The 13,070-nt window shown below is 36.4% G+C and overlaps 1 protein-coding gene across 1 annotated transcript in view; it reads left to right on the top strand.

Moving 5' to 3' along the window:
• Positions 1–13,070, top strand: part of ATP2C1 (ATPase secretory pathway Ca2+ transporting 1) — a 149,003-nt gene that overhangs the window by 85,161 nt on the left and 50,772 nt on the right. The window contains exons 6-7 of the mRNA XM_044920465.1: positions 1,863–1,924; positions 6,055–6,163. Coding sequence (XP_044776400.1) covers positions 1,863–1,924; positions 6,055–6,163 — 171 coding nt within the window. The remainder of the gene's footprint in view (positions 1–1,862; positions 1,925–6,054; positions 6,164–13,070) is intronic.

Here is a 13,070-nt window from a genome sequence, read left to right as displayed (position 1 = left end):
GTTTATGAAAAGCCCAGTTTCAGATTGGTAGGTCTGGTTTCTTATACATACATGAGCCTTTTACCCAAATGTGCCTTGAAACCAACAAAATATTCTGTATAAACTGCAATTAAAAACCCTCTCTAAAAGATCCTATTTGCTGCCACTTGAACTTATAGTGCTTTGTCAGAAAACTACCAAAACTCTGAAATTGTCAATGATTTGTCTTATTTAATATTTGTGTTTTTATCTGGGTTTTAGGAGGAGAGTGCTTGTATATTTTTATATTTATGTCTACCCTTTTTTTCCCTCTCTTTCAAAAATCTCCATTTCTCACCCCATTGTATACCCTCACAGCCATGAAAATAGCTGTTTTATATCGTCATACATTGATGCCACCTTACAATAAACTTAAAATATAACTTTTAAGTGTTCGTTAGAGATGGCTGTCAGGTTTTTAGTGACTTGTTAAAAGGTCATTTTGATACAGAAGTATCTCTGTAGTTGTAGGGAGTGAAGCCTAACAAGTCTGAAAAGGGAGGTAAAGATTGGGCAGCTTCTATGTCATTTATTACTAGGATCTAGAATTGATGAGTGTTTTCTAGCCTTCTATGGAATTTTTGGGTAAAACTTCCAAATTCCTTAATATCCGTGTTATGGTTGGGGGAGGGGTATCTTAGAATTTTCATATTATAGATTTGCCTTACTCTCATATTTGTTCCTCTTGCCTAAGTAAATACTCATTTAATTCTAAGTTACTCTTACATAGCTTTGCATTTGCTATTTCAAAAAGTTTGTGATGGGTATGAAATTTTGAATAGTACTAGCACTGCAGTCATTTCAAAACACTCCCCAGCTTTCACTCCCACTACTCACCCTCTCCATTTTTAAACTTAGATCAAAAGATTGGTGTATTTAGTGCAGACATGAGACAGAAATAGCAGTGATGTTATGTGAAGCAAGACTGCCCATGGAAACGTGGACTAAGTAGTATGGTGAGATGAAAGATGTCTCTGACCCTCAGCTTTGATTATATGCATAGAGAAAGGCTGGAGCATTGCAGACTTGGGGCTCCTGAGAATGTCCTCTTTTGGATAATTCAGGGTGATGGGAAAGGTGTCTGTGAAAGTAGTGCCGGCCACAACTCACTTATTTAACAGATGTTCTTTCTAAACAAACTTCATAAACCTTTGCAGTAAGCATGTGTTTATATCCTCAAAGCAGATGTTGCTTGCAGTTAATTGTCTTTGACTTCTTTGGTCATTAAACACTAAAAGTAAAATTATCTTAATCATGAGGCTTAATGATTTTAACTTTTTTTTTTTTTTTTTAAATGTTTTATTTATTTATTCATGAGAGTCAGAGAGAGAGAGAGAGAGAGAGGCAGAGGCAGAGGGAGAAGCAGGCTCCCCGCCTAGCAGGGAGCCCGATGCGGGACTCGATCCCGGGACTCCAGGATCATGACCTGAGCTGAAGGCAGTCGCTTAACCAACTGAGCCACCCAGGCGCCCGATTTTAACTTTTAATGACTGAAAATTATATACTCTTTGGATACACTAATGAGTGTTCTTCATTTTCTTATAAATAAACTGACCTTAGGTTTCACATTGAATATTAACATATAAAATTGGGAATATTTAATTGTCAGAATTGTTTGGCTGCTATAATTTAACATTATTTAATAAGGAATAAACTTTCATGTGTTAGGACTATAAGTGCAAGTAAAGGAAAAGATAAGAACTGGGGGAAGTTTTAAAAAAATGAGATTATTATTTACTTAAGTCTAACATGGAATATGTACATAGGAACATACATATTTGCATTTCTTTATAAATGTTTTCTCTTAATATGTTCTGCTTTTTTTTTTTTTTTTAAATAAATAGGAATATCGTTCAGAAAAATCTCTTGAAGAACTGAGTAAACTTATGCCACCAGAATGCCATTGGTAAGATCCTTGTTTCTGATATGGATTTCTCATTTTTTTAAATTGAATTATAATTTGTATACAGTGTTAAAAGAGTTTCAGGCATATAATATAATGGTTCAGCAGTTTTATACATTACTCAATACTCATCACTGTAAGTATACTCTTAATTCCCTTTATCTGTTTTACCCATACCCTCACCTATCTTCCCTCTGGCAGCCACCAGCTTGTTCTCAGTATTTAAGAATGTTTTTTTGTTTGTCACTTTTGTCTTTTGTTTTGCTTCTTAAATTCCATATTTGAGTGAAGTCATGTGGTGTTTGTCTTCCTCTGTCTGAGTTATTTCACCTAGCTTTATACCCTCTAGGTCCATCTATGTTGTTGCAAACGGTGAAATATCATTCTTTTTTATGGCTAAGTAATATTCCTGTGTGTGTGTGTGTGTGTGTGTGTGTGTGTGTGTGTGTATGTGTACGTACACCATATCTTCTTTATCCATTCATCTATGGATGGACACTTGGGTTGCTTCCATATCTTGGCTATTGCAAATAATGCTTCAATAAACATAGGGATGCATTTATCTGTTTGAATTAGTGTTTTCTTTTTCTTTGGGTAAATACCTAGTAGTGGAATTACTGGATCATATGGTAATTCTATTTTTAATTTTTTGAGGAATGTCCATACTGTTTTCCACAGTGGCTGCACCTATTTGCATCCCACCAACAGTGCATGAAGGTTCCTTCTTCTCCATATCCTCACCAACACTTGTTGTTTCTTGTCTTTTTGATTGTAGCCATTCTGACGGATGTAAAGTGATATCTTATTGTGGTTTTGATTTGCATTCCCTGATGATTAGTGATGTTGAACATCTTTTCATGTGTCTGTTGGCCGTCTGTGTGTCTGTCTTGGAAAACTATCTATTCATGTCCATTTTTAATCAGATTATTTGTTGTGTGTTGTTGTTTTTTTTTTTTTTTAGGTGTCAGGTTGTAGGAGTTCTTTATATCTTTTGGATATTAACCCCTTTTTGGATGTATTGTTTCAAATATCTTCTCCATTCAGTAGGTTGCTGGGGGGTTTTTTGTGGGTTTTTTTTGTTGTTGTTATGGTTTCTTTTGCTGTGTACAAGCTTTATATTTTTGTGTAGTCCCAATAGTTAATTTTTGCTTTTGTTTCCCTTGCCTGAGGAGGCATGTCTAGAAGAATGTTTCTGTGGCAGATGTCAAAGAAATTACCGCCTGTGTTTTCTTCTAGGTATTTTATAGTTTTAGGTCTTTACATTTAGGACTTAATTCATTTTGAGTTTATTTTTGTGTATAGTAAAACAGAGTGGTTTACTTTCATTCTTTTGCATGTAGCTGTCCAGTTTTCCCAATACCATTTATTGAAGAGACTGTCTTTTCCCCATTGTATGTTCTTGCCTCTTTTATTGTACGTTAAGTGACCATATAAGCATGGGTTTATTTCTGAGCTCTCTATTCTGTTCCATTGATCTATGTGTCGGTCTTACCATTTGTTTGTGTCATCTTCAATTTCTTTCATCAGTATTTTATAGTTTTTGGAGGAAAGGTCTTTCACCTCTGTGGTTCAGTTTATTCCTGGGTATTTCATTCTTTTTGGTGCAATTGTAAATGGGATTGTTTTCTTAATTTCTCTTTCTGCTTCATTATTATTAGTGCATAGAAGTGCAACAGATTTCAGCATATTAATTTGTATCCAGTTACTTTACTGAATTCATTATCAGTTCCAGTAATTTTTAGGTGGAATCTGGACGGTTTTTCTATGTATAGTAACATGTCATCTGCAGATAGTGACAGTTTTATTTCCTCCTTAGCAAATTAGATGCTTTTTCTTGTCTGATTGCTGTGGCAATGCCTTCTAGTACTATGTTGAATAAAAGTGGTGAGAGTGGACATCCTTGCCTTGTTCCTGATCTTAGAGGAAAAGCTCTTTTTCACCATTGAGTATGATGTTAGCTGTGGGTTTCTCTTTTAAGGCCTTTATTATGTTGATGTATGTTCCCTCTAAGCCTCCTTTGTTGAGTTTTTGTCATGAATTGATGTTGTACTTTGTTAAATGATTTTTCTGCATCTGTTGAGATGATCATATAGTTTTTATCCTTTCTCTTGTTAATGTGATGCATCATGTTGATTGATTTGGGAATATCGAACTACCTTTGCATTCCTGAAATAAATCCCACTTGATCGTGGTGAATGATGTTTTTAATGTGTTGTTGGATTTGGTTTGCTTATATTTTGTTGAGGATTTTTAGATCTGTCTTCATCAGAGATATTGGCCTGTAGTTTTTGTTTTTTGTAGTGTGTTAATCTGGTTTTGGTGTCAGGGTAATACTGGCCTCATATAAAGAATTTGGAAGCTTTTCTTTGTCTTCCATTTTTTGGAATTTTTGAGAAGAATAGGTATTAACTCTTCTTTATTTTATAGAATTTTTTTTAAAGATTTTTAAAAAATTTATTTATTTGACAGAGAGAGACAGCGAGAGAGGGAACACAAGCAGGGGGAGTGGGAGAGGGAGAAGGAAGCTTCCCACTGAGCAGGGAGCCTGATGCAGGGCTCGATCCCGGGACCCTGGGATCATGACCTGAGCCAAAGGCAGATGCTTAATGACTGAGCCACCCAGGCACCCCTTTAACTCTTCTTTAAATGTTTGGTAAAATTCACCTGTGAATCCACCTGGTCCTGGACTTTTACTGGGAATTTTTTGACTACTGTCAATTTTATTGCTAGTAATCAGTCTGTTCAATTTTCTTTCTTCCTGATTCAATCTTGGAAGGTTATATGTTTCTAGGAATTTATTCATTTCTTCAAAGTTGTCCAATTTGTTGGCATATAATTTGTCTTAATATTCTCTTATAATTCTTTGTATTCCTGTGGTATTGTTTTTTTTCCTACTTCATTTCTGATTTTATTTATTTGAGTCCTCCCTCTTGTTTTCTTGAGGAGTCTGACCAGAGGTTTATCAATTTTGTTGATCTTTTCAGAGAACTGGCTCTTAGCTTTATTGATCTGTTCTACTTTTTTTTTAGTCTCCATTTTATTTCTGCTCTAATCTTTATTTTTTTTCCCTTCTACTGGCTTTGGCTTATTCTCCTTCTTCCAGCTTCTTTAGGTGTAAGGTTTATTTGAGACGTTTTTATTTCTTAAAGTAGGCCTGTATTGCTATAAACTTCCCTCTTAGAACAATTATTGCTGTGTCCCAAAGATTGTAGACCATTGATTTTTTTTTTAGAAAATCAGCAAGGAAACAGTGACTTTGAGTGACAGATTAGACCAAATTGACCTAACAGATACATTCAGAACATTCCATCCAAAAACAATGGAGTATATATTCTTTTCAAGTGCACATGGAACATTCTTCAGAATAGATCACATATTAGGCCACAAAGCAAGTCCCAATAAATTCAAAAAGATTAAAATTATATCATGTATCTTTTCTGACCACAATGGTATGAAACTGGAAATCAGTCACAAGAAAAAATCTGGAAAGAACACAAATACATGGAAGCTACATGGCATGCTACTAAACAATGAAAATGGGCCAACCAAGAAATCAAAGAGGAAATAAAAAAATACATGGAGACAAATGAAAATGGATTTTCACTCTTAAAAACAGAAATTGAATGTGAGTAGTACAGTATACATTGTGGCACCAGATTTGTCTAAACATAAGGTAGAAATTATTAGTCCGACATGAAAAATTGATGTTCTGTTCAGTGTAGCAAGTTGTGATATTAAAACATTTAAGTTCTAATACTGAGATTGTTGAGACATGGATTTATTCAACAGAGTTTTTTTGTGTGTGTGACTATGTGCTCAGCACTGTTGGGGTTGCAGTGATGCACAATCAAACAGGCCCAGATGAATAAGAAGGTTGCTTCAGTTTTCACATTTTACATTTGAACGATAACTGGTCACTGTTTCCAGTGCTTTTTTTGTCATCTGAACATCTTAATTACCAAGAATAGAAAAATAATTGTTTGCTTAGTTTCTTATATTTGACTTAGCTTCTTTGAAGTGGTAATAATACTACAATATATTTTTCCTCAGGTAAGCCCACTAGAAAGAATTTTTTTAAATAAGTGGTGTGGCTCTCTTTTTTCAGCCATGGTTGTTTCTGTTTCATGTTACAGTGTACGTGAAGGAAAATTGGAACATACACTTGCTCGAGACTTGGTTCCAGGTGATACAGTTTGCCTTTCTGTTGGGGACAGAGTTCCTGCTGATTTACGCTTGTTTGAGGTAAGTTTGGTGTTTTAATTTCTTTGGGCTGCTGTAACAAAATACCATAGCCGGGGTCGCTTATAAACAACAGAAAATTATTTCTCATAGTTCTGGAGGCTGGGAAATCCAAGATCAAGGGTCCAGCCCAGTTGTGTTCTGATGAGGGCCCTCTTCTGGTTCATAGCTGGTGCCTTCTCTCTGTCCTCACATGGTGGAAGGGGCTAGGGAGCTCTGAGGTCTCTTTTATAAGAACACTAATTCCATTTGTGAGAGCTCCACCCTCATTACCTAACCACATCTGAAAAGTCACACCTAATACCTCATGTTTGAGAGTTAGGATTTCAGTATATAAAGTTTGGTGGGGGGATACATATTCAGACCATAGCATTTGGTGATCTGTTTGTGAGAAGTGAAAATACTTGGATATGGACTAAAGGATAGACATTAGTAATTTTAAGAATTAATGCATAGTTGATTTGGAAACTCTTGGTTTTCAAGTTTAAAATGTAACATACATAAACATGTCTTCTTTTCTTAAAATATATTAATCTTTACCACGGAGTCTTTTGAGGTGTCCATTAGTGAATCAGCTGATCTTTATGGAAAGGGTATGATAGGCCTTGTGGGAGACACAAAGATGATGTAAAGAGTTCTTGTGATCAGGGAACATACTATTTGTGTACATAAATCACTCACCATAAAATAAGATAGAACCTGGTGAGTGACTAAGAGAAGTACAAAGAATGGAGTGTGAAAATTTAGAGAAAGGAGCATTTACTTCTGATTTCAGTGAAAATCAGATAATGCCTCAGACAGCATGGCTTTGGTGGTGAGAATTGAAAGGTTGAAGGGTAGTACTGGGAGAGATGAGGAAGACCACGAAGCAGCAGTATTCAGATCACTGTGAATGTCCCAGTATATAGTACCGGGCTAGAATATGTTAAGGGTAAAAAATGTGTGGTGGAATCAGATTCAGGGAGGCCTTGGATACAAAGCTCTACCTCAGATTTTATTGGTTAGGAATTAGCTTTGAAGGTCATATGCAGCTGGCAAATGATCTTACCTTAATCTGGCCACAGTGTGTAGAATAGATTGACGGACTAGAAAATGGAGTTAGGCACCTAGTTTAGCATGCCAGTCTCATCTACTTTGGAATTAACAGCCTATTCATTAACACCTATAGAGGTGACAGTCTTTCAATAGTTACTGTGTCCCAAAATCTTAGTGTTCATAGGGGTTATGGAAAGCCTAAAGAACCTTTCTGAACTATAATAAGAACAGACTTCATTTAGTTCTGAAGTAATGGCCTTTTTTTCCAAATACTTAAAATTTCTCCTTAGGAAGATACCAGATTGCTTTAATTGGTGAGTGGAAATAATTGATAATACAGCAAGTATTGGGAATATTGTTAATTTTGCTTTATTACTTTCTGCCCTTAGTTTATCTTTTTATATCTTTTTTTACTCATTTCCTCTCCTTTCTTTCTATTCCTAATACTTAGTTTATGAGAAAACCTTGGATTATTATTCCTTAGACATTCGGCAGGCCTGTCACTTGATATAAATCATCTTCCCTTTCCCCAGAGGGTCTTAATTTGAATTCATGGAGTTTATGTCATCATTTATTCTGGAGTCCTTCTCTTCCAATTTAGAAGCAGTTAAGATCATTTGCCAGGGGTAGTAAAACGATGGTGTTCCCCAGTACTTGAACATTTTGAGCAGTATAATGACATAGAAACTTTAAAACTCCATTTGACTTGGTAAAGTATTTTAGGGTTTTCATTTAAATAAGGGTTAATTGATCTAAGAATTAATTATTTCAGAGTTCATGTGCAAATAGGAAAAGACCAGAATTCTGGATTAGTATGTATCGTAGCCACTTATCAAATATACTTTGAAGACTTACTGTGAGTTCAGTAAGGGAATTTTTCACCTTTTAAAGCTTGATGTTATAAAAATTGAAAGCATGTACTTTGTGGAGTAATTTGTTATTACTGTTTTTCCCTTACCTGTTAACTTTTCAGACACTTTCACTAACACATGTTTTATTTGGCAGTGATAAGGTTGATTTTCTTCTAGTTAATCCATGTTTATGTATATAGCTGAACATCTTTGATTCCCTCTATCACTTTCTGTCCTGTTCATTTTACCTATCACCTTGGTACCTCAAGCAGACTTTTACAACTTTTACGGTAGATTGAGATAACGTTCCTAAAAGATTTGAACCTTTTGTGCTGCTTCTACTAACCTAAGGCATAATAAGGCTGTTAAGGTCAGTTTCTCCTCTGGACACAGAGGCTACTAGCTTTTGGAATTAGGTTGGCTTATTGGAGTGTTATTTGCAGAATTTGGCTATGGTGATCTTTGGGTGATTTTTTTAAGGCTAGCTGGTCATTTGATGTTCTTGTATGAAATAAGCTCTTCGTTAAGATTTAAAGGAAACTAAGAACTCACATACCTTTGAGATATTATTAATATCTCAAAACAAAGTGTGTCGATTTCACTCTAGAAAAAGTAAAAGTATCTGGACTTTCATGGTGTATTTCTCTTCTTGTGGATGATGTAGTCTAAGACCAAGGTTGCCACATTAGCGTTGTCATGCTGCAACTCTAGGGTTCCTGTCATAAATTTTGAAGGTTCAGATTTTAACTATAAAACTTGCCTGGGCATCCAGTTGCATTTTGTCTGCAAGTTCAGTGATACGACTGCTACACAACTTTTATATGGTATTACCTGTTTGTAGGCTGTGTCTCAAGTCAGGTCAGGCTGCTATAATCAAATACCATAGACTGGGTGGGTTGAGTGATTGCTGTCTCTCTTCCACTTCCTATAAAGCCACTAATCCCATTATGAGGGCCTCACCCACACAAGCTCCTCTAACTCTAATTACCTCCGAAGGTAATTACTATCGTATTGGAAATTAAAGCTTCAGCATGAATTTTACTGTGACACAATTCAGTCCGCAGCAGGCTGAGACTGTCATTTGTAAATCCTTTTTAAAGAAGATTAGTATTGATAACTTAAGGAATTCTGTATTTTGTTTTTTTGCCTGAGTCATTTTCCATAGCCAGGGAATGAACCAGTATGTGTTGGTGGTAGTAACCTTACTGTCACAGGATTTTTTTCTCCATGGGTGTCCGCGGTTTTTGGTCACATTGCTTCGAAGTATGAAGAGGTAGACCAGACAGAGTGGTAGGCCACAAAGCAAGGCTTATTGAGCGATAGCAAAGTGATAGTACAAAGCTCCCAAGGAGGGAGGGGATCCGAGAGGGTTGCTACTGGAATTTCTAAGTCTAGGGGTCTTAGAGTCAAAGGAAAAGAGAGTTTCTTTTTTCTATTGAAAATAACTTCTCTTGCTTAACTTTCTAACTAAGCCTGAAATGTTCCTGAAATGTAGCAAGATTTTTCTTATACTTGAAGTTCTGAATGAGTAATTCCATTGACACTTTATTTTGTGGCTCACATGCTTGTGGGTAGCCTCTATCATTCTTTGAAACTGTCTTCAAGATTTAGACACTGGGTACAATTTCCTTCTTTTTTTTTTTTTTTTTTTTTAATGTTTTTGATATAATTTTCTAAACGTAGCAAACTTTATTTTTTTATTTTTTAAAGATTTTATTTATTTATTTGACGGAGACACAGAGAGAGAGAGAACACAAGCAGAGGGAGTGGGAGAGGGAGAAGCAGGCTTCCCGCCGAGCAGGTAGCCTCATGCAGGGCTCGATCCCAGGACCCTGGGATCATGCCCTGAGCCACAGGCAGACGCTTAACTACTGAGCCGCCCAGGCGCCCCCGTATCAAACTTTTTAAAGAGAACTACCAGTTATATGCCTGAGGGCCAAGAATTAGCCATTTTTATGACCCTAGATTATCAATTGGACCATTTAAACCTGGGCCAAAAGATATCTCCACTAGGAGTGAAAGCCTACTGGGGCCTTGCTCAGAAGTCCAAACTTAAAACAAGCTAGTTGGCATTACATAGTGAGCCTTTTTTTTTTTTTTTAAGATTTTATTTATTTATTTGAGACAGAGAGAATGAGAGAGAGCACATGAGAGGGGGGAGGGTCAGAGGGAGAAGCAGGCTCCCCGCCGAGCAGGGAGCCCAATGCGGGACTCGATCCAGGGACTCCAGGATCATGACCTGAGCCGAAGGCAGTCGCTTAACCAACTGAGCCACCCAGGCGCCCGATAGTGAGCCTTTTAACATCACAGATCCATATACTTTGTTACAGCATAGTAGTTCAGCTCATTGAGTAGTTTTTGGTCTCTTTAGGGATATTCCTTCCTATTCCTTAGTTCCCAAGTAAAAACCAAAGATAATGAGCACAGATCTACTTTGGCTACCTGCCATTGGAAGGAGTCAAAGGTAGTCTTCTTGACTGAAACTTTACTTAACCTTTATGTTCCTTTCTGTAAAGCTCACTATTTTGCGAACCCTTTTGTTAAGAATCATTAATAAGCACCTTCCTCTGTGTTGGCAAATTTCATTAGAGGAGCTATCTTTCTGTGTCAGAGCATTCTGACTTCCTGAGTTACAAAATATATTTTCCATTTACTCAGTGAAAACCTTGATATTTTGGTGACACTCAGATTCTGATTTTGTTTGCTATGCTTTTTTTTTGAAAAAAAATCTTTTCAAACATTTGCTAAAATATAAGTGCATGTAATGATATGTTAAATTTACTTATTTTGGCAATGGAGTTGATTTAGGCAAAATGTAATGCCTTTCTTTGGAAATTGGTCTGTGTAATGAGGTCATTTTAGCCATCCGGTAAATGTTTTAGTATCATGTATAGAACACTGTACCAGGCTTTAGCGCTAGGAAGTGAAAAAGACACAATTTGTGCCCTTTCTACTGGGAGACACCAACATGCAAACAACTGTGATTCAAAGAATAAAATGTATCTTATGAATTGACCATATGAGCTTCGGTAAGCCACTTAACTAGGTCTTTGTTTTCTCACTGTGACAGAGAGTTGCCCCAGGGCATTATATCCTAACTTTTAAGGTGCATAGGAGTCATCTGGGCTCTGTTTTGGCAGCTCTGGGGTGGTGCCAAGATTCTGCATTCTTTTTTTTTTTTTTTTTTTTAAAGATTTTATTTATTTATTTGAGACAGAGAGCATGAGAGGGAGGAGGGTCAGAGGGAGAAGCAGACTCCCTGCCGAGCAGGGAGCCCGATGCGGGACTCGATCCCGGGACTCCAGGATCATGACCTGAGCCGAAGGCAGTCGCTTAACCAACTGAGCCACCCAGGCGCCCAAGATTCTGCATTCTTAACTAGCTCTTAGTCCATGCCAAAAGTGCTGGTCTATCTACCACATACAAAAAGATTAAAAACAAAACAAAACAAAAAAACAGTCCACAAAACTTCACTGAGATGTAATTCACATTCAACACAATTTACACATTTAAAATCTATCATTCAGTCACTTTCCATACAGTTTGAATTGTGCAACCATCACCACAGTGTTAACTGTAAAACATTTTTATCACTCCCAAAAGAACACCTTTACCTTTAGTAGTCACTATATTCTCTCCCCTTCCCCAGAGTCTGGTAGGCACTAATTTGCTTGCTCTGTCTGTGTACATGTACCTATTCTGGACATTTCATTATAAATGGAATTAAATACTATGAAGTCTTTTTTGTCTGGCTTATTTTAGTTAACAGTGTTTTCAGGGTTCATCCATGTTTTTGCACGTATCAATATATCATTGCTTTTTATTGCCAAATAGTATTCCATTGTACGTATATACCACACAATTGTAAATCCATTTACATTTAAAGTGATTATTATTATTATTATTATTTTTTAAAGATTTTATTTATTTATTTGACAGAGACACAGCGAGAGAGGGATCACAAGCAGGGGGAGTGGGAAAGGGAGAAGCAGGCTTCCCGCGGAGCAGGGAGCCCGATGCGGGGCTCGATCCCAGGATCCTGGGATCATGACCTGAGCCGAAGGCAGACGCTTAACCATCTGAGCCACCCAGGCGTCCCTATTTGTTAAGTATATTATATAAATCAGGAAAAATAGAGGAGTTACAAAGTCAAAATACAGTAATGCTGGCATTTATATTTCCCTGTGTAATTACGTTTACTTGAGTTTATTTCTTCATATGGCTTTGAGTTACTTTCTGCTCTCCTTTTGTTTTAGCTTGAAGGACTCTACTTTAGCATTTCTTGTGGGGCATGTCTGCTAGCAGTGAATTATCTTAGCTTTTGTTTAAATGGGAATGTCTTAATTTTTCTTCATTTTTGAAAGATAGTTTTGCTGGATATAGACTTTTTGACCTTTTTTTATTTTCCTCTCAGCACTGTAGATATGTCTACTGGTTCTCACCACCATGGTTTCTAATAAGAAATGGGCTGCTAATCTTATTGAGGAGTACGTGATGAGTTGCTTCACCTTTGCTGTTTTCAAGATTGCGTCTTTGTCTTTCAGCAGTTTGATTATGTCTGCCAGTCTAAATGGCTTTGAGTTTTTCCTATTTGGAGTTTATTGAGCTTCTTTATATAGATTCATGTCTTTTAAATTTGGGAAGTTTTCTTTACATTATCTTTTCAAATATTCTTTCTGCACATTTCTTTTCTTTTTCCCCCTGAGACTGCATTTTATATTGGTATGTTTGATGATGTCCCACAGGTACCTTAAGCTCTTTTCATTTTTCTTTATATTTTTTTTCTCTCTGTCCTTCAGACTGGTTAATTTCAATTGTCCTGTCTTTTTGTTTGCTCGTTTTTATCTCCCTCCTTGTTCAGATCTGCTGTTGTACCCCCTCCAGTTAACTTATCATTTCAGTTGTACTTTCAGCATCAGGATTTCTGTTTGTTTCCTTTTTATGTTTTCTTTCTCTCAGTTGATAGTCTTTTTTAAAAAATTGTTTTCCTGATTTCCTTTAGTTCTTTGTCCATGGTTTTCTTT

The sequence above is a fragment of the Neomonachus schauinslandi genome, chromosome 1, assembly GCF_002201575.2.
Source record: "Neomonachus schauinslandi chromosome 1, ASM220157v2, whole genome shotgun sequence".
In the NCBI taxonomy this organism is placed as follows: domain Eukaryota; kingdom Metazoa; phylum Chordata; class Mammalia; order Carnivora; family Phocidae; genus Neomonachus; species Neomonachus schauinslandi.
Note: the sequence above shows the minus strand (reverse complement) of the source record. Positions and strands in the feature narration are given on the sequence as shown.